The sequence below is a fragment of the Bombina bombina genome, chromosome 9 (genome assembly GCF_027579735.1).
Source record: "Bombina bombina isolate aBomBom1 chromosome 9, aBomBom1.pri, whole genome shotgun sequence".
Classification (NCBI taxonomy): Eukaryota; Metazoa; Chordata; class Amphibia; order Anura; family Bombinatoridae; genus Bombina; species Bombina bombina.
The window spans coordinates 144,390,928-144,417,312 of NC_069507.1; the positions used below are offsets into that span (position 1 = coordinate 144,390,928).

At 35.0% G+C, this 26,385-nt stretch overlaps 1 protein-coding gene across 2 annotated transcripts in view; it reads right to left on the bottom strand.

Annotated features, from left to right (window-relative positions):
* Positions 1 to 26,385, bottom strand: part of MYOF (myoferlin) — a 313,269-nt gene that overhangs the window by 195,041 nt on the left and 91,843 nt on the right. For both annotated transcript variants that reach the window (XM_053692421.1, XM_053692420.1), the window contains exons 6-13: positions 16,386 to 16,540; positions 12,684 to 12,812; positions 12,194 to 12,256; positions 10,824 to 10,874; positions 9,728 to 9,758; positions 9,387 to 9,502; positions 7,308 to 7,434; positions 3,638 to 3,741 (exon numbers count right to left, since the gene is read on the bottom strand). In XM_053692421.1, the coding sequence (XP_053548396.1) occupies positions 3,638 to 3,741; positions 7,308 to 7,434; positions 9,387 to 9,502; positions 9,728 to 9,758; positions 10,824 to 10,874; positions 12,194 to 12,256; positions 12,684 to 12,812; positions 16,386 to 16,540 (776 nt within the window). The remainder of the gene's footprint in view (positions 1 to 3,637; positions 3,742 to 7,307; positions 7,435 to 9,386; positions 9,503 to 9,727; positions 9,759 to 10,823; positions 10,875 to 12,193; positions 12,257 to 12,683; positions 12,813 to 16,385; positions 16,541 to 26,385) is intronic.

The following is a 26,385-nucleotide window of genomic DNA, read 5'->3' on the forward strand; positions in this document are numbered from 1 at the left end:
TATCAAATTGTAAAATAAAATGTTTTTGTTCTGTGACTGCTGTATAATTTGTTGATTTCTTAAATTAAATTTTCAATTCCTTGGTTTCCTTTATTTTCTTAAAAAAAAAGTTGTCAATTCTACTATATCGGATAAACACTTGGTGGCACAAACTTATAGAAAAAGAAAAAAAAAACTTTAGATAAATGCTATTATGAGAAAAGAGATCATATTAAATCCATAATTGTAATTATCATGTAATGCATTGATTGGAATAGAACAATGTGGTTCAGATGGAGAAAATATATTATAATGCAAAGAAATAGAGATTTTAATGAAGAGAATATGCTCAGTTGTCTGAAGGAAACACTATTACTGGAGTTCAAAGAAGCCAGATTGAAATTAGTAAAAAGAAAAATACTACAAGCCCAGTAACTGGAAAGGAATTTGTAAAATCCTTGTACAAATTAATTAGGTCTAATAGAGAACAAACTGGTTGACTGGAGATTAAAACAGGATCAATGCACACACTGAAGGAAAACCAAGTGATGAATTCAATTCCAGAGCTGTCAAAGAAGTTAAATGTGACAAGATTGTTTAAAAATTATTGCATAACAGAGATACATGCACTTTTATGTGTACTGACAATTTACTTTCAAATGTCACATCCTTTTAACAAGATCTCTCACTTGTTACATAATATGTGGGGTGAAAATTAGATCACAGATCTTGCAAGAATTAACAGTTGCTTTATTATAAATTCTAGAACCAAGAAAACTACAATAGTACAAAGTAATATTTCCCTGTCCTTAAAATTTAGTATTATCCTAGACCATAAAGAAGATTGGAGAAGATCTGAGAAAAAAAAAACTTGTATGGGAATTAATTTATCAAGCATTCCCTCAAAACCAACCAGATGGTTATTTTTTAGTAGTTAAAACATGCTACATGGATCTTAGGTAAACCACAATTTATTAAACATTATTAGTGTTTCTAGTTGACAGGGGGCAGACTGAGGAACACATGGGTATTCAAAAGCTTGTTGTACAATGCATTGTATATACTGTTGCGTCTCAAATATATATTTTTTTATTCAATGTATATACCATTGCGGACTTTGCTTTAAAAACAGGGCAATTTGCAGTACCATTAGACAAAAAAAAATGTATTAATACATTATTAAATCTACAAATTTTACTACAAAGAAGAAGTATAAGATATAAGGGTAGATCAATACGTTCTAATCCTGTCATAAAAGAAAATAATTAGACCTAGAAAATATATGTTTCACTTTTCAATGTAATCCCCTTCCGTTTAACACACTATGTTGCAACATTTTTATGCCTTCAGAAAAAAAAGAAGTTCTTATTCTTAACTATCCAGCCACTCTTGAACAGCCATTGTCGCTTTATCAACACTCACAAAACTCAAAAATGGGAACAGGTAATATTCAGCAGATCTTGCCCCCAGTGACTATGAGGGGGGGGGGGTGATCAATAAATTTGAATACAGCTTCAGCATTGGCAGCCATGGCAACAAAGGACTAGTGCACAAAAGTATTGTCTTGGTGCAATCACTTGTCATGGTCTACCCAATGCTGAAGGAAGTCAATAACAAAATTTCCACTGGATTCCAAACATAGATGCACTTGCTTGGATGCAACATTTCTGGTGCTTTCATTGGTTTCTTTGATTGTGCATTTGGCTCAGGATTGTCACTTATCCACAGTGACAATTATCTTTAGGAAACAGTTTGTATTCCAATGAATTCTGGTTAGAAGTTTCAGTGACAATCAGCTGTCTCTTCTAGTCTGTAGTCAATAAATGGGACACCGTTCTCACTTACAAACTTTCTCATGTCAAAAACATTCACTTAAATGAATTGTACGGTACCATATGAAACCCCTGTTAACTCAGTATTATCAAGTCCCCATCACCATGTCATGAATTTTCTCCATGGATTTTTCACAAGCAACTTCTACTGGGCGAGTGGAGCAAGGGGCATTTTTACATGACTATCTTCCTAGCTTAAATGGATATTAAACCCAATTTTTTTTTCTTCATGATTCAGATAGAGCATGCAATTTTAGGCAACTTTCTAATTTACTCCTATTATCAATTTTTATTCATTGTCTTGCTATTTTTATTTAAAAAGCAGGAATGTAAAGTTGAGGAGCCGGCCCATTTTAGGTTCAGCACCCTGGATAGCTAGCCACCAATAAGCAAGTGTAACATTCCTGTTTTTAAAATAAAGATAGCAAAATAACTAAGAAAATGTGATAATAGGAGTAAATTAGAAAGTTGCTTAAAGGGACATTCAAGTCAAAATTAAACTTTCATTCTTCAGTTAGAGCATGCAATTTTAAACAACTTTCCAATTTACTTACATTAAAAAAAAAGTGAAGTGTCTTTTTAGATTTAAACTTTTTGAGTCACCAGCTCCTACTGAGCATGTGCAAGAAGTCACAGAATAAGTGTATATGCATTTGTGATTGGCTGATGGCTGTCACATGGTAGTGTATGCATTTGTTATTGGCTGATGGCTGTCAGATGGTACAGGGGGAGTGGAAAAAGACATAACTTTTAAAATTGTCAGAAAAAAAATCTATTCGTTTGAAGTTCAGACTAAGTGCTATTGCATGGTCTTGTTATCTTGCAATTGTTGATTATGCAAATCTACTGTGTTGACTGGTCCTTTAAAATGGCATGCTCTGTCTGAATCAAATAAAAAATGTGGGTTTAGTATCGCTTTAAATTCCTCACACTTTTTTTTCTGTTGAATACAATGAAACAGTCTCATAATGTGTCAACCTTATCTTTTTACGGATTTCTGATATAGAGAGATTTTTGTTTTATTAAGTATTTGATAACTGAACAATGGTTGTCTCCATTTTCTACACCTTACTCAAAATGTCATGCAATTAAGACAATTGGCCACATTTCTCAAATGCTGGACACACAAGGTTTGCTGGTGGGAACTTGTCAGCTTGGCATTGTTGTTCAAGGGCATCTGCTGCCCTCAGTAATTATTGCACAAGGGCTTGTGCTGCTGTGTCAATTGCTTTCTGTCTGTCTGCATATTTAATCAATGAATCTATTTAATATAGTGTAGATTTACTGTTTACCTTGTCTGCCGGTGAATAGCGCATGCACAGTTGCACTGGCATTGGATCCAGCAGCGTGAAATAAATAGGGCGTCTGGTGCGTCTCTTATTGGCTGCACCACACGCTTGTCATAGATTAGATAAAAAGGAAATGCTGGGGAGGGGGGAGGGATTAGCAGGACAATTTCTAAAGTCACTTTTTCCAATGCTAAATATATTTACATAAACTTTTTTTTTTAAATTTTTTTATTATATTTACCATAACTTTATTTGTAAAAATGATAGAAACTGTTTATGATAAACCTTTAAAATTCCAGCCCGGTGTAAAAATGTTTAGTTAGAAATCCCACCCACATATATATCACATATTTATCGGATTCTATGCTCCAGGAACTCACAGAACTGAAACTAAAAGTAGTAACATGCATTTTAATAGACTTAGTTTCTCTAAATCTTGGATTTTGAACAGTCACAACAATAGTAACTAGCAAACACAGGAATTAACTGACACAGTTGTGAATTATTGAAATTTAATAAAGGAACAATTTGAAATACCTTCTTTCCAGCAAATGACACTTCCACAAATGGATCAACCAAATTTTTCCTGTCTGAATCTCCCCCAAACAACTCTTTGACTGACTGCGCAAAAGCGTCATCCACTAAAGAAAGCAAAACCAATCAATACATAATAATTAAACATCTGAAGCAAGTTAAGCATTTACAAAAAACTATAATTAAATCTCAACAAAAGATGTGCATTAAATGAATACATAGGGACAAGTTTAAAAGGGACAGGAAACCAACATTTTCTTTCATGATTTGGATGGATATACAATTTTAAACAACTTTCCAATTTACTTTTATCATTGTATCATTGTACTACTTGCAGCTAGCTGAACACATCTAGTTAGCCAATCACAAGAGACAAATGTGTGCAGGGACCAATCAGCAGCTAGCTCCCACTAGTGTAGGATATGTGTGTATTTCTTTTTCAACAAGGGATACAAAGAGAACAAAGCACATTTATAAATAAAAGTGTCTTAAAATTGCATGCTCTATCTGAATTAATTAAGTTCAATATTGAGTTTCCTATCCCTTTAAGACTTATGTAGGGATTGCAGGATATAATAATATGACAAAGCAACTGGACATAACATTTCTAGACTGCAGGGTTCCATCAAAAGTTCTGTTTTAACATTATAGAGTGGCCTGAGTTCTCTGTACGACAAATGAGTCCTGTGACTTGTTAAAGGGACATGAAACCCACATTTTTTCTTTCATGATTTAGAAAGAGAATGCAATTTTAAACATCTTTCTAATTTACTTCCATTATCTCATTTGTTTTATTCTCTTGATATTCTTTGCTGAAAAGCATATCTAGATATGCTCAGTAGCTGCTGATTGGTTGCTGCACATAGAAGCCTCGTGTGATTGGCTCACCCATGTGCATTGCTTTTTCTTCAACTAAGGATATCTAAAAAAATAAAGCAAAATAAATAATAGAAGTAAATTGTAATGTTGTTTAAATTTGTATTCTCTATCTGAATCATGAAAGAAAGATTTTGGGTTTAGTGGCCCTTTAAAGGGACATAAAGGAACAATAATACAATGTTCTAATGTGTTAAAGGGACAGTATACACTCACTTTCATATAACTGCATGTAATAGACACTACTATGAAGAATAAGATGCACAGATACTGATATAAAAATCCAGGATAAAACTGCTTAAAATAAACTTACTTAGAAGCTCTCAGTTTAGCTCTGTTGAAAAGGTAGCTGGAAAGCCCACTGCAAGTGGGAAATAAGACAACCCCTCCCCCTTCTTTTGCATATAAAAAGACCTTTTACACAAACAGGGTACTGCTGGTCCTGAGCAGGAAACAGTCAATGGAGCCAAATCGTCAGTGGCATTAACATGAGCCCACCTAACACAGACTGTGTTAAACGTGTGAGCACCAGTGCAGCTCATGGGTGGCACTTTATGTGTTTAACCTCTTTGCTAGGGTTAAACACATAGCATTCCAGTGCAAATATTGCTTTACACACTACATCACATGACTACATGAGCATATGGGGGACAGATAGATACACATGCCTTATTGCAACTGAATAACATTCTATTAACGATGTGTGACATTAAAACTTTGCATTTCAGATACTGATTGTGTACCTTTAAGTTAACTTGCATTTTGTGTACATTGTATACAGAAGCTAACATTTTATTAAGGCGTAATTTCTTGAATACACAGAGAGTTGTAAAAAAAAAAGTAAAATGAAAGCTTTTGCCCAGCCCATTTGCCACACATTATGTTTTTTTAAAGCAGGACTAATAAAACAGGACAAATATTAGTCATCACGTTGCAGGAGCAATACATTTCTACAGGTAAATAACTAGAGCATATATCTTGTATAAGTTGCAAAGTAAACATTTGGATATGTATTCTACGCATGATGTTTGTAATGGAGATTAATATAAGCTTTTGTGAGGATATGTACAATTGTTTGCAAAAGTAAAAGCAAATGATATAATAGTGGATAAAACCACTAAAAGTAAATGTTCTCAATACATAACCATTGGTATCAGAACCACCCAATAACAGACAAATACTGATAAACAGGAAGGGACATTTCCTGGGATTTAAAGGGAACAAACTACTACCTCTGCAGTTAAAGAGACACTCAATCCAAATTAAACTTTCATTATTCAGATAGAGCATGCCATTTTAAACAACTTTCCAATTTACTTCCATTAACAAAATGTGCACATTTTTTTATATTTAAACTTTTTGAGTCACCAGCTCCTACTGGGCATGTGCAAGAATAAGTGTGTATGCATTTGTGAATGGCTGAGGCTGTCACATGGTATGTGTATGCATTTGTGAATGGCTGATGGCTGTCACATGGTACAGGGGGAGCGGAAAAATACATAACTTTTAAAATTGTCAGAAAAAAATCTACTATTCATTTGAAGTTCAGACTAAGTGCTATTGCATTGTCTTGTTATCTTGCATTTGTTGATTATGCAAATCTACTGTGTTGACTGGTCCTTTAAGTAGATGAAAACCCCAATTTCTTTCTTTCGTGGTTCAGATAGAGCATGCAGTTTTAAACAACTTTCCATTTTATTTCCATGATCTAATTTGTTTTGTTTTCTTTGTATCCTTTGTTGAAAAGTATACCTAGGTAGTCTCAGAAACTGCTGATTGGTGGATGCACATATATGCAGCTTGCCATTGGCTTTCAACTAACTCCCAGTACTGCTCCTTAAACAAAGGATACCAAGAGTATGAAGCAAATACGATAACAGTAGTAAATTGGAAAGTTGTTTAAAACTGTATGTTGTATCTGAAACATGAAATTTTTTGTGGTTTCAATTCGCTTCGATAAAGTGTTAAACGTTATATGTATTGACTGTAAATATTTCACATTCCATTGTTCTGCTCATAGCAGAATATGTTATATGTATTTTAAATAGATATTTTTTTATATATATATATATATATATATATATATATATATATATATATATATATATATATATATATACATACATACACATATACACACACACACACACACACACACACACATATACAGTACATATACAGTACATATACACACACACGTATAGATCTACATTGTACAAAGAAACCATCAGATAAAAGTAGAACTAATTTTTTAGAATCAAAAAGAACATTCTGTTAAGTGAAGAACATTGGAAAGTAAAATATTCATATTTTCATGTCGGGTTAGCACACTGGAGAATATGCGATCAGGTTTGCACGAGAGTGGGTTGTTAAGCAATTACCGGCCCTCCAGATGTTATGGACTGTATATCCCATGATGCTTTTCCTGTATTATGGCTGAAAGAGCATTATGGGAGATGTAGTCCATAACATCTGGAGGGCCGATAGTTGCCCATCCCCAATTTAACCAAACAAAATTGACAAAGGCTTATTTTAATGCAAAAGAATGAAAATGTCAATATTCTAGAGAGCACTATAGTATTAGTTCATTACAATGTCCCTTTAAAGATCTCTGCAAGCTGTAGCCTGTGAAACACTGGAATCTTGCATTGCCCCTCACATATTTTGTACAAAATCACAATAGTAGTAATAATGGTTGATCCTAAGAACATAAAAATTAAATATAACCATGTCCTCAGTTGTTTTGCTCAGATCTAAATCACTGCAAATAATTACAGGATTACACCATGATACTTACTCTGAGGAATATCTTCAGCTCTGTAGATTTTAAGCAGGAAGGTCACCCATCGAAGCGCCATTCCGGCAGGCAGCAATAAGTTGCTTTCAACGTCATCTGCTTCAATATCTTTCTCTCTTTTTTCAGCCTGAAAAAAAAATAGTAAGGTAGTTAATTGTCTAGCTATTCATTTTTATGGTTCTAAAAATAGATGCATAGAAATGTTATAGAAGATAAAATTAATTTAAAAAAAAATCTCTATAGTCAGCAGGTGTTGCTCACTTAATATAATCCGATTACACAGTAGATACATATAATAGGCAGTCTTGTCTACTTATTATAGATCATCTTAGCCATGACTGACCCTGTGGAAAATGGCACCCCAAGGCCCAAACAGGAAGAATTTCTCAAAAGTGATGCTAAACTTGACATGTTTTAAAATCGGGTCCGGAATCTAATCATTACTTTAATTTAATTGATCACTTCTAATAAAGATGACTCGCACTCCGGCTGTCCACTTCAAAACTCATATTGTTTGAGCATTAATGGTTTGAAATTATTCTCCAATCAGCGCTCACGCTACAAAAAAAGTGCCGATTGGAGAACATTTCAAACCGTTAGCTCACCAAAAAAAATCCTTTTGAAGTGGGAGGCCGGAGATCGGGGGATTAAAATGGCATGGATAGATTAAGTAGTAAGTCATAGCACCTATTCATAAAATATTTCTTAGATTCCAGACCCGATTTTAAAAAATGTAAAGATTTATTTGGCGTGCTATGTTTTATAAAAAGACTACTGGCTTCTAATCTTCTCATTCTACCTATTGGTCTAAGCTTTTTTGTAAATATTCTGCTCAGTAACTTTGAGAAAAGCAAAGGGATATCATTATTTACAATATTTGATGTATTTCTCCGCACCCTCTTGGGAAAACTAGAGTATTTACATGATGACTACTAATATTACCTGTTATGGAGTTGGCAGAGGTGAGGGTAACAGTGTGTACCCCCACAAAAAAGCCCTAAGAGGTTGTGGTTACATTAACAATAATCATAATGATAATTTTAATTAGTCACTTAGGTCTTCTGAATAAAACTTTCCAAAAAGACAGGAAATAATTCATGAGGACAATGACAAAAACTAGTTGAAAAATATGTACAGTATCAGTGCATATCTATTTACTGATATTTAGATCCTGTAGTGTCAACTTTCACTGGGTGATCAAACCAGTTTTCAATGACTTGTTATACACAGAAGCAAAGTATTAAAGAGACAGTAAATAGTTTGAAATGTTCTGTAGTCTTGCAAGAAACTAAAATACTGTGCGACTTTAAAAATGTTTTGAAATGCATCATTGCCTTGTTTGCTGTAATTGTTAGCAAATGCTACATTGTTTACCAGTACTTATCTAATCAAAAAAAATCTTAATTTTCAGATTTAAAATTACAGGAAACGGGGGCAAAATAAAAAAATAAAAGTATATTGCAATTTTTTTTTAACACACAACTAAAAATGTTATGATCTTATAGTGTTTCACGTCCCTTTAAAGATATTAGAAATTGTTCCTTTCGGTTTGAAGGGGCAGTGTACTGTAAAATAGTTTTTCCCTTCATGTGTTTCCAATAAGTTGTTATACCTGCTGCAGAGTATAAAATGCATAAGAAATGGCATATTTAGCTTTATTTTTGTATGTGAAATAGCTGCTGTTCTTTGAACTCACAACCCATTAAAATGTGTTGAGATTACAGGGCAATCAGATCTCCTTATTGTATCACTTTTGTACACACTTTTTATAATCTCTGCCTGTATACTAAAGCCCAACAACTTAAGAACAACTTAAAACTAACATTTATTACTTATCTAATTTCTTCTTCTGGCTAAGTTTACACAGCTTTTCTGTACCACATTTGTGTGTGCTGGTATTACGAGTGGAGTGCAAATATCGTGCTAATATCCACTTGTAATCTAGCACTTAACACACTAGCAGGTAAAATGGTCAATCAGGAACAAAACTTTTTTTTACAGTACAATGCTCCGTTAACCTTCCATATACCAATTTTATTATTTAATTGGAAAATTACAAGAAAATAAATGATTACTTACAGGGGGTTCATCTCCTGTTCCTATAACAAACATGCTGAGTTTAAGATAACCTTTTGCTCCTGAACTTGTATCTTCAGGATCATGAAGTAGGACCCATTTGCGCATGACAGCGTGACCTGATAAAAACACCGGAACAGTACATTGTAGCATAATCTGTTGTACAATTAATGTGTGTTATTCAGTGGTCAAGTTAAACAAGGACTAAAGATGTGTATGAAGAAAAAAATGAAAGAGGATTTAAAAGTAGTACTCAAGATTGTAAAAAGGTGCCAGCAATAATAGAGGTTGTGGAAAGCACATTACATTAATACATGATAGAAAAATAATAAAATTATTCTTACCTGGCTCATCATAGACAAACCCAACATCAATCTGTTAAAAAAAAAAAAAAAAAAAAAAAAGTTTAAGGAGGTTCATAAAACATTATTTTGAAAAAGAAAAAAAAAAAAAAATATATATATATATATATATATATATATATATATATATATATATATATATATATATATATATATATATATATATATATATATATATATATATATATATATATATATAAAAATAAGAGACCGAGAGAGAGACCGACACAGACAGATAGATAAAAAGGCCTAGAGAGAGAGAAAAAAAAAGACCTAGGGAGAGAGAAAAAAAAGACACACAGAGAAAGAGAAAGAGAAAGAGAAAGAGAGAGAGAGAGAGAGAGAGAGAGAGAGAGAGAGACAGACAGACAGACAGACAGAGAGAGAGAGAGTACAGTACATTGTAGCATAATCTGTTGTACAATTAATGTGTGTTATTCAGTGGTCAAGTTAAACAAGGACTAAAGATGTGTATGAAGAAAAAAATGAAAGGATTTAAAAGTAGTACTCAAGAAAAAAAAAAAAAAAAAAGACACACAGAGAGAGAAAAAGACACAGAAACAGTTACACAACGGACAGCTATTGAATAAATGCCGTAGATCAGGACATAAGGAGAAATCTTTCTAATAGAAACTGTGCAAACTAATTTTATTAAGATGTATTCATATATTTAAAACAAAGAATGAACTTTATCCTTATAAAAACTCCTGCTCGGTGTGTATTAATAATAATAGAAAAAAAGATTAAAGGAGCATTCTAGTTTAAAAGAAAATGATGTTTTGTTACAGCATTTTATTTGTAAACAAATGTCTTTTTTCTTATTGTGTGATTAACTGTCTAGTCATCATTACGCATCTACTAGTAGTGCAATGCTGATGAAGATAAGACTACAGCTGGTGAGCTAATCAGGAGTGGCATTCAAACGTGTCCTCCAGTACAGCAGCACTAATTTCACTATAAGTTAAACACATAAAAAAATATTTAAAAATAAAATTAGCTAATGAAAAAAACAGCATTTTATTTTTAAACTTGTATACACTTCCTGTAATTATTAGCCCAACATAGCAGATTTATTTACCTTAAATTCTCCAATTAAGCTGTCTGCTCGTACTGAGCCAGAATTATATAGCTATGGGGGGGGAAAAAAAAATACATACATTAGAAAGACTTGTTGACCTCAGCTACTCGTATATTTATTAACATTGCAGACCAATTAAAACTGTCACCTTAACCTTGATAGAATGAGCTTTGTTGCATTACTGTTCAATTAAGAAGCAAAACAAAACCAAAAAAAAATCAGAAGTGATATTACAGAAATAGAAATTTTAGCTTATATTTTATATTTCCTTTGCTCTGAAGCGAATGTTATTTGTTCATTTTGGATCACAACATATAGCAACATATTAACTTTAAAAAAATCTGCAGCTTATTAAAGAGACATTCCGGTAAAAATTTAAATGCACATAGATGAATTACATCTTCGAATAGAAACATATTTGCAATATACATCTTTTGGGAAAAATGCTTCTAGTAAAAGTTATCACTGTTTCAAGGTTAGCATTTTTCTCTGCACGTGCATGTGAAGCATAGCTAAATATTCTCAGTGCACCAGCATTTTAAATACTGCAGCTACTCAGAGCACCAGTGTTTTTTGTATGTGTTATCAGCAATTAACAAATTGAGTCTTTACCAGATGGTACAAGCACCTTAGGCGCTAAAATGCTGGTGCACGGTGCATACGTAAATACACATTTGAAACAGCTATAGCTTTTATTGGAAGCATTTTTGCTAATACATGTACTGTATATTACAAAAATCCTTCCATTCAAAACTGAAATGAATCTATGTGGATTCCAATTTTGGCTGAAATTTCCCTTTAAGTACAGTAGAATTACATAATTAACAAGTACATAATAATAGGACAATGCATTAGTACTTACTCTGAATTTAAAATAAGCAGCAGATTTTCTATTTGTTTCCCCCCATTTGTTGGCCCCCTATATCATGTGACAGCCATCAGCCAATCACAGACTAGTATACGTATACACTGAGTTTGTACACATGCTCAGTAGTAGCCGGTGCCTCAGAAAGAATTTAAAACTAGATAATGGAATTAAATTGTAAAGTATCTTAAAACTGCATAATCTATCAGAATCAAGAAAATTCAGTTTTTATTTTAGTGTCCCTTTAATAGTTACCATTACCTTTGCTCCATTTCAGAAAGCTTCCGACTTTCCCATTCATCCCCACCCTTTACCTATATGTTTGGATAGTTAAATGTCTGTCTGTTTACGAAATGTCCTACTCATTTTCAATATTCATAAGAAAGAGATAAAAGTGAACTTTAAATCCAACTTTTACATCCATCATCATGAGTGGAATATGCCAATATAAGTTTATATTTACTAAATTTTACGAACTAACTTTTTTTTTTTTTTTTATTCTTACCCGAATACTTATGGATTCATCAAACAGTTCTAAAGGTGTCATGTTAACGTTGTAAAAGAAGATCTACAATGGAGGAGAAAAAGAAAATATAAGCTCCATGATTACGAGTCTGGTAATTTTATTGTGGTAGCTTCAAACATTTCTACTGATATTTCGCACTATGGAGGCCTATTAAGATGAATTCATATCTACTGAACATTCGACAACTTATAATTAAAGTGAATCTGCATTTTTAGGAACAGAACTATTTGTTGTTTACAATATGGCTCATGTTTTTTGGTACAATTGATGTGCCATTTGGTTCTTTTGTTAAACCTTCCGTTCAGCCTTTGGGTATTTCTTCTAAGATGTCACATGATAATTTACGAGTATCACAACAAGTTGTACTATAATGTCTAAAATTCCAGAAGCCCTATTAAAAAAACCTGAGAAATATTTGTTTAATGAATACACAATATATTTTATTTAAAGTGAAATCAGACAATCTTACCTCATCAAAGTATGGATTGTTTCCTCTCTTAATCCTTGTCCGATGCGTTTGGCCCGCAACATTTACTTTTACGACAGGCTTAATATTGTTCCCAGACAGCTGACGTCCTTCAATAACCCTAACACGAATCTATTGAAACATTGTTTTTGTCATTTTTGTTTTTTAACAAACAATTTACAACAATCTAACAAATAAAACTATAGAAATGAGATGGTCTTTGTATAACAGAGGTAATCAAACTCAGTAATATCAATCTAACAGGCTTATTTATCCCTGCCATAAAGCAAATGGCACAACTTGTGCATTTTCTATTCCATCAGTGATAATCCTAAAACCAGGGCTTTTAAATTCAAATAAACTACAGTATATAGGCCAATTAAATTGGCTGGCGTTAAAGGAACACTGAACCCAAATTTTTTATTTTGTGATTCAGATAGAGCATGCAATTTTAAGCAACTTTCTAATTTACTACTATTATCAACTTTTCTTCATTCTCTTGGTATCTTTATTTGAAAAACAAGAATGTACGTTTAGATGCCGGCCAATTTTTGGTGAACAACCTGGGTTATTCTTGCTGATTGGTGGATGAATTCACCCACCAATAAAAAGTGCTGTCTAGGGTTCTAAACCAAAAAAATTGCTGGGATGCCTTCTTTTTCAAATAAAGATAGCAAGAGAACAAAGAAAAAATGATAATAGGAGTAAATTATAAAGCTGCTTAAAATTGCATGCTCCTTCTGAATCACAAAATGAAAAATTTGGGTTCAGTGTCCCTTTAAGTAAAACATCTGAAAAGGTAGCCCCAAATTAGGATGAGGGTGTATGAACCCAGAATTATATATTCTGAAAATATTAACTTAGTAGTAAAAAACTTAGAAGGGGAAAAAGTGTAAAGTAGTAAGTGACTTCTGGAATAATCATTTGATTTAGCGTCACATTTGCCAATACCAGTATTCCAGCTTAAAGGGACTGTAAAGTCCTAATTAGACATTTATCCAGAAGTAAATTGGAAAGTAATTTAAAATTGTATGCTCTATTTTATTTTTTTTCTGCTCTTGTTATCATTTGTTGAAAGGTTTATCTAGGAAAGCTCAGGAGCAGCAAATAACCTAGGTTCTAGCTGCTGATTGGTGGCTATACAGGGAGTGCAGAATTATTAGGCAAATGAGTATTTTGACCACATCATCCTCTTTATGCATGTTGTCTTACTCCAAGCTGTATAGGCTCGAAAGCCTACTACCAATTAAGCATATTAGGTGATGTGCATCTCTGTAATGAGAAGGGGTGTGGTCTAATGACATCAACACCCTATATCAGGTGTGCAGAATTATTAGGCAACTTCCTTTCCTTTGGCAAAATGGGTCAAAAGAAGGACTTGACAGGCTCAGAAAAGTCAAAAATAGTGAGATATCTTGCAGAGGGATGCAGCACTCTTAAAATTGCAAAGCTTCTGAAGCGTGATCATCGAACAATCAAGCGTTTCATTCAAAATAGTCAACAGGGTCGCAAGAAGCGTGTGGAAAAACCAAGGCGCAAAATAACTGCCCATGAACTGAGAAAAGTCAAGCGTGCAGCTGCCAAGATGCCACTTGCCACCAGTTTGGCCATATTTCAGAGCTGCAACATCACTGGAGTGCCCAAAAGCACAAGGTGTGCAATACTCAGAGACATGGCCAAGGTAAGAAAGGCTGAAAGACGACCACCACTGAACAAGACACACAAGCTGAAACGTCAAGACTGGGCCAAGAAATATCTCAAGACTGATTTTTCTAAGGTTTTATGGACTGATGAAATGAGAGTGAGTCTTGATGGGCCAGATGGATGGGCCCGTGGCTGGATTGGTAAAGGGCAGAGAGCTCCAGTCCGACTCAGGCGCCAGCAAGGTGGAGGTGGAGTACTGGTTTGGGCTGGTATCATCAAAGATGAGCTTGTGGGGCCTTTTCGGGTTGAGGCTGGAGTCAAGCTCAACTCCCAGTCCTACTGCCAGTTTCTGGAAGACACCTTCTTCAAGCAGTGGTACAGGAAGAAGTCTGCATCCTTCAAGAAAAACATGATTTTCATGCAGGACAATGCTCCATCACACGCGTCCAAGTACTCCACAGCGTGGCTGGCAAGAAAGGGTATAAAATAAGAAAATCTAATGACATGGCCTCCTTGTTCACCTGATCTGAACCCCATTGAGAACCTGTGGTCCATCATCAAATGTGAGATTTACAAGGAGGGAAAACAGTACACCTCTCTGAACAGTGTCTGGGAGGCTGTGGTTGCTGCTGCACGCAATGTTGATGTTGAACAGATCAAAACACTGACAGAATCCATGGATGGCAGGCTTTTGAGTGTCCTTGCAAAGAAAGGTGGCTATATTGGTCACTGATTTGTTTTTGAATGTCAGAAATGTATATTTGTGAATGTTGAGATGTTATATTGGTTTCACTGGTAAAAATAAATAATTGAAATGGGTATATATTTGTTTTTTGTTAAGTTGCCTAATAATTATGCACAGTAATAGTCACCTGCACACACAGATATCCCCCTAAAATAGATATAACTAAAAACAAAGTAAAAACTACTTCCAAAAATATTCAGCTTTGATATTAATGAGTTTTTTGGGTTCATTGAGAACATGGTTGTTGTTCAATAATAAAATTAATCCTCAAAAATACAACTTGCCTAATAATTCTGCACTCCCTGTATATATATATATATATATATATATATATATATATATATATATATATATATATATATATATATATATATATATATATATATATATATATATATATATATATATATATATATATATATATATATATCCAAATTGTCATTGGCTCAACCATGTGTTCAGTCAGAAACTAGTAGTGCATTGCTGCTCTTTCAACAAATGATACCAAGAGAATGAAACAAATTTGATAATATTGTTTAAAATTGTATGTTCTATCCAAATCATGAAAGAAAAATTTTGGGTTTCATGTCCCTTTAATGGAACACTGACTTTAATGACAAACAGTTCTTTCTCTTCTGTTCTTGGCAAAGGTGAACTATTCTAAAAACATTAAACATTTTAACAACATCTAATAGTCAGTTAATTATCAAGTAGGGCATCTTTTATTAATGCCAGTATTGAAAATAGTAACAGGAACATTTCTGAGCCACCTGTTACCATTTAACTGTTGGCATGCACAAGTAAATATGTGACTATACTGTAAATACATAAAGACGTTCTGCTGCAATTCCTTTTACCTGGCAACAATGCCACTATGGCTTGCCATCAGTCTCCCTTTATTAGCACTAGCCCTCATACCACTGCCAAGTGAACACAAACTGGCTCTACACAGACCTCCTTGTTCATATTTTACCTAAACTATAAGGTAATGTAGGAAAATGGGAACTGGAGCAAATAAAAACTCCAAAAACAAATTTACCTGGTAGGTCAGTAAGGGCAAAGCAATACTGACCACTTCTATATCATAACAAAAGCAGAGAATGTGCTAAGTAAACCACTAATTTTGGCACAACAAACAGCACAACGGTGGCTTTAGTTGTATTCTTGCTTCCTAGTAATATTTTAAAGTCACAAATTGTCAATGCTGAAACAAAGACAGTAAATCATCCAGTACATTTAGAAAAGAAAAGACATTTTTTTTTATTAAACTGGGGTATATGAAGAATAGAGTTACAGTTCCTGAAATCTTTGGGTACCTGGAAGTCCTGAACTTTATTTGAAAGAATCCTTCTGGCTTTCTTCCCTTTCGCAAGACGTCGGGCGATTTGGTTGTCCGACTGGCCAGGAGCCCCCGGGATGTATGGACTGACTGCAGAGTCCACAACATCTCCTCCTTCTTCATCTTCTTCATCTTTGTTGGAATTTGGGAGAATATATTGTTAATAACACTGTAATATTTCATATTAAATGCACTCACACTTAGCTATGCTACTATACTATACTGCTACTATACTTATAACATATGAGAGTCTTTGTAAACAGGAATGGCTCTATAACACAATCTGATTTACTATTAGTGAGAGCTGGAATCTGAATGCAGCTGATAGATCTATTAACAATGTAATTACAGCTCTTAGGGGTTATACACATACCATCGTTGGGGCACTCATGCTAAAATGACATGCTCTAATAAAATAAGGAGTATTCTAAAGGACTGAAAGAATTAATGAATAATATAAAAAATAATAATGTAACATACTGTGAATTTTAGGTCCTAAACGGGATGCGGCTGCTGATTGGCAACTATGTGTATAATGCACCTCTGATTGGCCTTTCCTGCTCAACAGTCACAAAGTAATATAGCATTTGAGTAAGAGAAACTGCTTTGCAGGTGTAAAATCCCTGATCCTCCACCAAATTTACAGTGGGTGAAAGGCCTACAAGCCACAGAGTCTTGCACCCACTGCGAAATTTAGTGGAGGATCGTTGATGATATGGGGGTGCTTCAGCAAGGCTGGAATCAGGAAGATTCATCTTTGTGAAGAACACATGAATGATTCCACGTACAAGATTATCCTGGAAGAAAACGTCCTTCCTTCAGCTCTGATAATGTTCCCCAACTCTGAGGATAGGTTTTTCCAGCAGGACAATGCTCCCTGCCACACAGCCAGGTCAATTAAGGTGTGGATAGAAGACCACCAGATCAAGACCCTGTCATCGCCAGCCCACTCTCCAGACCTGTACCCCAATGAAAACCTCTGGAATGTGATCAAGAAGAAGATGGATGATCACAAGCCATCAAATAAAGCTGAGCGGCTTGAATCTTTGCGCCAGCAGTGGCATAAAGTCACCCAACTGCAATGTGAAAGACTAAAGGAGAGCATGGCAAGACACATGAACGTTGTGATTGTAAACAATGGTTATTCTGACAAATATTGATTTTTGATTTTGCAAAGTAAAAACATTAGTATTGTGTAGTTAAAGTTGCAGTGTTTACAGACCCTGAATAATGCAAAGAAAACAAGTTCATATTCTTTTTTAGGTATTTTGTTAAGTTCTCATTTTCTGCAAATAAATCCTCTAAAATGACAATATTTTTATATGGAATTTGGGAGAAATGTCAGTAGTTTATAGAATAAAACAAAAGCATTAACTACTCAAACACATACATATAAATAGTAAAACCAGAGAAACTGATCATTTTGCTGTGGTCTCTTAATTTTTTCCAGAGAAGAGATCCAGCTCCGAAAATAGCCAAATCCTGCTGCTGGCAGCCGCTATCTTCAGCATTCAGTTGCTTCCACATTACACCAATGCACATGATATATATATATATATATATATATATATATATATATATATATATATATATATGGCAAAAAAAAGAATAAGGCATGCACTCTCTGGATTTGTGCAGAAAAAGTGCTTTAATGGCACATCAAATAGGTAACGTTTCGGGGATCAATCACCCCTTCGTCAGACTTGGTCTGATGAAGGGGTGATTGATCCCCGAAACGTTACCTATTTGATGTGCCATTAAAGCACTTTTTCTGCACAAATCCAGAGAGTGCATGCCTTTTTCTAAATATATATATATATACACACATATATATATATATATATATATATATATATATATATATATATATATATATATATATATATATATACATACATACATACATACATACGTACACACACACACATATATATATAAAAAACACGGAAGGGAACTGCACTCTCATACCGGACCGGGTACACATCCATGACCCTGCAACATGCTCAGCCCTGGGTGCCACTGGCACTCACAGGAAGCTGTGCTGACCCCAGAGCCACAGGCAGTTAACCCCAGACAGGTCTGGGTGCAAGAACCATAGGGAAAATTACAAAACAAATTAATACAACACACAGAGAAAACCCAGCACTCACTAACAAGCTCTCAGCTAAGATTTAAAAGCAAAAATGGAAAGGTTAGTCACCGCATCTGGCCAAATGGGACAAGCTCAGGTACCACGTCAAGGTCCTTTCCAATACCTGGGACCCTAAAACAGCCACACAATGCAAGCTTTCAAATCCAAACAAACTGGCAACAAGGGAAGGGTGCACAGGCATATGTAATCACCCTAGACATACACAAAACACGGAAGGGAACTACACTCTCATACTGGACCGGGTACGTACACATCCCATGACCCTGCAACATGCTCAGCCTTGGGTGCCACTGGCACTCACAGGAAGCTGTGCTGTCCCCAGAGCCACATGCAGTTAACCCCAGACAGGTCTGGGTGCAAGAACCATAGGGAAAATTACAAAACAAATTAATATAACACACAGAGAAAACCCAGCACTCACTAACAAGCTCTTAGCTAAGATTTAAAAGCAAAAACGGAAAGGTTAGTTACCGCATCTGGCCAAATGGGACAAGCCAAGGTACCTTGTCAAGGTCCTTTCTAATACCTGGGACCCTAAAACAGGTACACAATGCAAGCTTTCAAATCCAAACAAACTGGGAACAAGGGAAGGGTGCACAGGTATATGTAATCACCCTAGACATTTTCCCTATGGTTCTTGCACCCAGACCTGTCTGGGGTTAACTGCCTGTGGCTCTGGGGACAGCACAGCTTCCTGTGAGTGCCAGTTGCACCCAGGGCTGAGCATGTTGCAGGGTCAAGGGGTGTGTACCCGGTTCGGTATGAGAGTGCAGTTCCCTTCCGTGTTTTGTATATGTCTAGGGTGATTACATATGCCTGTGCACCCTTCCCTTGCTCCCAGTTTCTTTGGATTTGAAAGCTTGCATTGTGTGGCTGTTTTAGGGTCCCAGGTATTGGAAAGGACCTTGACAAGGTACCTGGGCTTGTCCCATTTGGCCAGATGCAGTAGCTAATCTTTCCATTTTTGCTTTTAAATCTTAGCTGAGAGCTTGTTAGCGAGTGCTGGGTTTTCTCTGTGTTATATATACACACACACACACACATACACACACACATACATACACACACACACATAAAAAGTCAAACTCGGTTGGTGCGTACCCCTTGGAAGAAGCATGATGTGAAACGTGTGTCAGGGGCGCACATGTTAGGAGCATGTCTCATTTTTAAACTTGTGGCTTACTCCATAGTAAAATAAGCCTGCCTAAGAAAAAATAGCATAACAATTTCCACTCCTGTTATAGAAGGTGCTTGGTCTCAGATTAATAAAAGCGATATAACTAATATGGCAAATATAACCCCCAATAGATGGAGCTTTAATAGATATCATTGAATATATTAGTTCATTTTCTTCTAAGGCAGTATCAATGCTATTGCAAAGTAATCCGAATTGCACTAAGAAATATTAAAAATAGGAGGCACAGCAATCTTTTTTGCACATTTGGATGTGCTTTTCAGTAAAAGAAATTAATGGTAGGTTGACAGTTTCTAAAAATACAAGAACATTCATATGATAAGCTGTGTATACTGTGTTTATAAATAAAACACTTGTTTTTATCCATTGCTTTTTTGCACACTTTTTGGGACAAAGTTTTATATGCAGTTTGAAAAACTGACATCAAGTCCCACTTTGGATCCTATTGTTTGCAGCCAACAACTGGACTGACAAACCCATTTTGGTTCCAGATACTGGAGGAGAGTTAGCCGGGTTACTAAAAGATCCGGCCTGCACATATAGCACCTTACAGTGCTTCACCAAATGTGAGTGTACTTTGATCCATACACCATTATCTTGTATGTTACCATATTACACTATGAGGCGGCTCCTTTGATTTTTCTATATGATAATAAATATTGACACTTTAAAATAAGCGGTCTCATCCCTCTAAATATATAGAGAATGGAAAATGGGCCAATCTACTCCCATTATTTGCCTATGGATTTATCTGGTGACCATTATGCAATGGTGTCTACATGATGGCAACAAAGTGGGACCTCTTTCAGAAGAGGTCATAGATCGGTATGATAAGGTCACTATACAGGGCAAACAGCAAAAAAAAAAAAAAAAAAAAAAAGCTTTGCACCCTGTTCTTTTTTAGTGTTCAAGTTTGCACGTTGCTAATGGGTCTCTGCTAATCCTTCACTCATAAACAAACAATAAATGCAACAGCACCTATTTTATTAAAAATGTACTCAAAGCCTCTTTATTCAGGAATTATAATGCATGGTACAGCAGCGACGTTTTGGGCTGTAACAAGCCCTTAATCATGCATGATTGAGAGCCCTTTACAGGGCAACTAGCCCTCCTTACTTCTCCAAAAGAGAGCAAGGAAAAATGCACTTGACGTTATCCTCCACACATACCACACAACAGGTGTTCTCTAAACGGAAGTGATACATTAGGGATTCTTCAACAGTACAAGTAAAAAAACTAATGAAAACATTTGGAATTTGTCACTAACTGTAACCTTAAAATGATCATAAACAAGATAAAACGTGATAATATGCTGAATAATTTGCATATATATTTTAATTTTCTTAGAAGTTAGCTACAGTTTGCTTACAGCTCTAATTCTCAGCTACACCCCCAGGGCAGGTGCAGTGACATCAATGTGTCCAGACAACCTTTTTGAAAAAATCCAGACTAGAAGAACAGGTTTTTCTAATTGTGCACTATCGTTTTGCTTTGGCCTAAACACAAAACTCCACATAAACAAATGGTATATTTTTGACTTCTGATATTTAAAAAAAAAAAAAAAAAAAAGCACAAACAAAATAAAATACACAAAAGCAGAAGGATAAAAAAGGGCAACCGATCTTTATATACAAAGGTGAAACACAATGAGATGCCTGTCCGGTTATGAAGTTCAATAGTGTCTACAAATTGCATAACATGACATACTACAAGATGTAAAGCTAAAAATGTTGCTTAATGTTTAACCCAATATGGACAATATAATAATATAATACAAGATGAATACGCCCCTTTAAAAAGGGATAATGTTCTCAATTTTCTCCTCTGTTATATGTAAGAGGGTGTTTCAAACTATATTAAAGTTTCATGATATATTTAACATTTCATGATACAGATAGAGCAGCAATTTTAAACAACTTTCCAATTTACTTTCATTAACAAAATGTGCACATTTCTTTTTTACACTTTTTGAGTCACCAGCTCTCACTGGGCATGTACAAGAATTCACAGAACATACTTATATGCATTTATGATTGGTTGACGGCTGTCACATGATGAAGTGGGAGTGGAAATAAATATAACTGAAATCTCAAAGAAAAAAAATAATCTACTTCTCATTTGAAGTTCAGACTAAATGATATTGCATTTGTTTATTATGCAAATCTACTGTATTTACTGGTCCTTTAACCCCTTAACGACCGAGGACGTGCCAGGAACGTCCTACAAAAAAAACACCATTAACGACCAAAGACGTTCCTGGCACGTCCTCTGGTCTTTCAAGCAGTAGAAGCGATCCGGATCGCTTCCAGACACTTTTATGGTATTGCAGTGATGCCTCGATATTGAGGCATCCTGCAATACCAATTTTTTACAAATCGATGCAGAGAGAGCCACTCTGTGGCAATCCCTGCACCGGTAGGGATGGTGCCGATTGATCATCGTTGGTGGGTGGGAGCATTGGCGGGTGGGTGGCCCATCGCTACCTGGCATCCGGTTCCTCTATGTGCAATGTGCACACCGGGTGCCGGGAGCGTGCGGGGGGCTTGTGTGGGGCAGGCGCAGCAAACCACTGCCATCAATGAAAGTGAATGGTTAGGAGGGAGAGGGAGGGGGGAAAATAAGGATCAGAGGATCTGGGAGGGGGGTTTTGAGGGGGGCTGCTACACTACAGAATATTTTAGGGGGGAGGGTTAGAGAGCTGTTTGGGGGAGATCAGGTAGGTTGGGGGCTTAGGGTGGGTCCATCAGAGCTACAAATTTTTTTTTTTTTTTTTTTTTTTTAAATAATAATAGAGCCTTTTATTTTAGTACTGGCAGACTTTCTGCCAGTACTCAAAATGGCGGGGACAGTTGTTGGGTGGGGGAGGGAAGAGCTGTTTGGGAGAGATCAGGGCATGGGATGTGTCAGGTGGGAGGCTGATCTCTACACTTAAGCTAAAATTAACCCTGCAAGCTCCCTACAAGCTACCTAATTAACCCCTTCACTGCTGGGCATAATACAAGTGTGGTGCGCAGCGGCATTTAGCGGCCTTCTAATTGCCAAAAACCAACGCCAAAGCCATATATGTCTGCTATTTCTGAACAAAGGGGATCCCAGAGAAGCATTTACAAGCATTTGTGCCATAATTGCACAAGCTTTTTGTAAATAATTTCAGTGAGAAACCTAAAGTTTGTGAAAAAGTGTACTTTTTTTTTTTATTTGATCGCATTTGTCAGTGAAATGGTGGCATGAAATATACCAAAATTGGTCTAGATTAATACTTTGGGTTGTCTACTAAAAAAAATATATACATGTCAAGGGATATATTCAGGGATTCCTGACAGATATCAGGGTTCCAATGTAACTAGCGCTCATTTTGGAAAAAAAAAATGGTTTGGAAATAGCAAAGTGCTACTTGTATTTATTGCCCAATAACTTACAAAAAAAGCAAAGAACATGTAAACATTGGGTATTTCTAAACTCAGGACAAAATTTAGAAACTATTTAGCATATGAGTTTTTTTGGTGGTTGTAGATGTGGAACAGACTTTGGGAGTCAAAGTTAGAAAAAGTGTGTTTTTTTCCTCATATTTTTATATATATATATATATATATATATATATATATATATATATATATATATATATAGTAAATTATAAGATATGATAAAAATAATGGTATCTTTAGAAAGTCGATTTAGTGGCGAGAAAAACGGTATATAATATGTTTGGGTACAGTAAATGAGTAAGAGGAAAATTACAGCTAAACACAAACACCACAAAAATGCAAAAATAGCCTTGGTCCCAGACGGTCAACAAATGGAAAAGTGCTCTGGTCACAAAGGGGTTAATCTATTGCTTTTATAAAACAAAAAAATTGGATTTTTTGCCTGAACTAAATCATTTTGCTTGAAGTCTTTTTCTTCTCCACCAATGGAGATCTGGGATTTGTCTCTAGTCAGATACAAAATGTGTTTCTTGCTAGATTCAGTTTATAATGAGTTTACTTAAATGAACAAAATAGGCAAGCAGCTAATAAGAGTTCAATTTATTCAAAGCTGCTTTCTCTCTCTCCCTATCCCCACTTGGAAGTTGATTTCTGCTATTGCCTCTTATTTACGTATATTTTCTATAGCTAATACTGCAGTACTGAAATCTTCATTGTAATTGTTGATTTCAACAGGAGAAAACAGTATTTAAGTACACTATACCTTTAAGTAAAATGAGAGAGAGGGAAGAGAGAGGGAAGAGAAAGAAATACAGATATAAAAGCGAAAAAGCTGTTGAACAAAAATGTATACATAAATATGACCCCAAGCAAGACAAAACAATTGTATATGGTCATTTAGCTATTCACATTTATTCTAATAATATTCAAATATGCTACAGTATTAAAGTCATTCATTGTAGAAATATCCAAACTGTAAGCTGTAAATATTTCTTTACAATGGCAGGAAAGGTGTGGTTTCTTTATGAGTAACTTTTCCGCAGGCTACAATATATCATTATGAAAAGCCTTTTGATGGTGCAGTAAAGAATGTCATATTTAATCACCAGCACTTGTTATCAAACAGCACAGAACATTTCTTATTTCCTTTGTAAGTTTATTTTTTCTATCACTTATTACAAACAAAATAAACTTTTTGGGAGTGCATTTTAATATAATGTTCAGTATTGGAAAGTTGTCTCATCTGTAGTCCAGGAAATTTTTCACATCTACAGAATTGTCTTAAAACATTCTATATATACGTGTTTACATCCATGTCCTTTATAAATTAGGCTTCATTGCAGCTATTTTTAGCTTAAATAGACAATGTCCTTCCAAAGTACAACAACGTTTCAGGCCCTTCATCATACTTGTCCAAAACATTGCTGTACTTTGGACCCATGTTTGTATAAAAAGGTCATTTTTAAATACCAGAAGCTGGAGGACAATGTCTTTTTGTGCATTGGGTTGGACTTGGTAAGTCTCCTCTGTTTGCTTCATTGATATCTGTGCTGTGTCCACAACTGCATTTGTGAGACATTTTTAGCCGGCAGATATAGACATGCACTACATGGAGAAATGTCTATACCAGACATCCTCAAACCTGGCCCTTCAGAAGTTTTGGAACTGTGTTTCTAATGATGCTCAGCCAGCATATCAGCTGCCTGAGCATCATGGGAAATGTAGTTCCAAAACCTCTGGAGGGCCAAGTTTGAGGATGTCTGGTCTATACCTTCAACAATATATATTTAAGGTGGAGGCTGTATATTACTATAAAATAAAAATGTATTTCACAAAATGGTTGAGATATGCTTTTTTGTTTTGTTTTTTAATACACTATAAGGTTTTCTTAAAGCAGGTTGGAGAAGGTCCTGATGTTCCCTCAGGGGCAGTACCCCAAGTAATGCCAATTTTACAAACATTCACCTGCAAAAGATGGCTTCACATGGATGTCCCCCATTAATGGATGTCCCCCATTAATGGATGTCCCATTTTTATTTCGTAATCACATCTAAAAGTGAGCTTTTAAATATATATTATAGATTTTAATGTTATTACAAAATAAAATAAAATTGTGCACTTGAAAGAGAGAACATTACGTCATTCTGCTTTTGGGGAGTGGAAAACTATCGCTCTTATCATTAAAAATGCATTGCGATAAAGCACAGGACTTCACCACATACAGAACATATAATTTCTAAACATTAAAGGGACAGTCAAGTCAAAAAAAAAAAGAATCATGATTCAGATTGTGCATGTAATATTATACAACTTTCCAATTTACTTTTATCACCAATTTTGCATTGTTTTTCACCACTAGAGGGTGTTAGTTCATGTGTTTCATATAGGTAACATTGATCTCATGCACGTTAAGTTACTCTGGGGTGAGCTCTGATTGGCTAAAATGCAAGTCTGTCAAAAGAACTGAAATAAGTAGGCAGTCTGCAGAAGCTTAGATACAAGGTAATCACAGAGGTAAAATGTATGTTAACATAACTGTGTTGGTTATGTAAAACTGGGGAATTGGTAATAAAGGGATTATCTATCTTTATAAGCAACACAAATTCTGGAATTGACTGTCCCTTTAACTATTCAATTTAAAAAGGTACATGAAAGTCAAAATGTATCATGAAAGTTTAATTTCGACTTTCATATTCCCTTAGTTTGAACAGACAAAAATAAATACAAATTTTAAGCTACTTTTCTGTTTGCTACTATTCTGAAATTAACTTTTCACTATTGATATCTTTGTTAAAAGATATACCTAGGTAGACTCGGGAGAAGCAATGTACTACTGGGAGCTAGCTGGTGATCACCAATTAGGTCCCAGTAGTGCATTGCTGCTCTGGCTCTGAATTTACCCATTTCTTTAACCTCTGCAAGCACTGCAATAATACAAATAATTTAACATGTTAGAGTATTTTCTTTTTGTATTTATATGTCCCTTTAAATCTAGCAATGAAGTTCTACATAACAATCCTAAATTCTTGAGGGATATTTAGCCTTGATGCAACTAATAAACCTTACAAATTGAAATACCTTAAAGGGATATTAAACCCAATTATTTTTTTCTTTCATGATTCAAATAGAGCATGCAATTTTAGGCAACTTTCTAATTTACTCCCATTATGTATTTTTCTTTGTTCTCTTGCTGTCTTTACTTAAA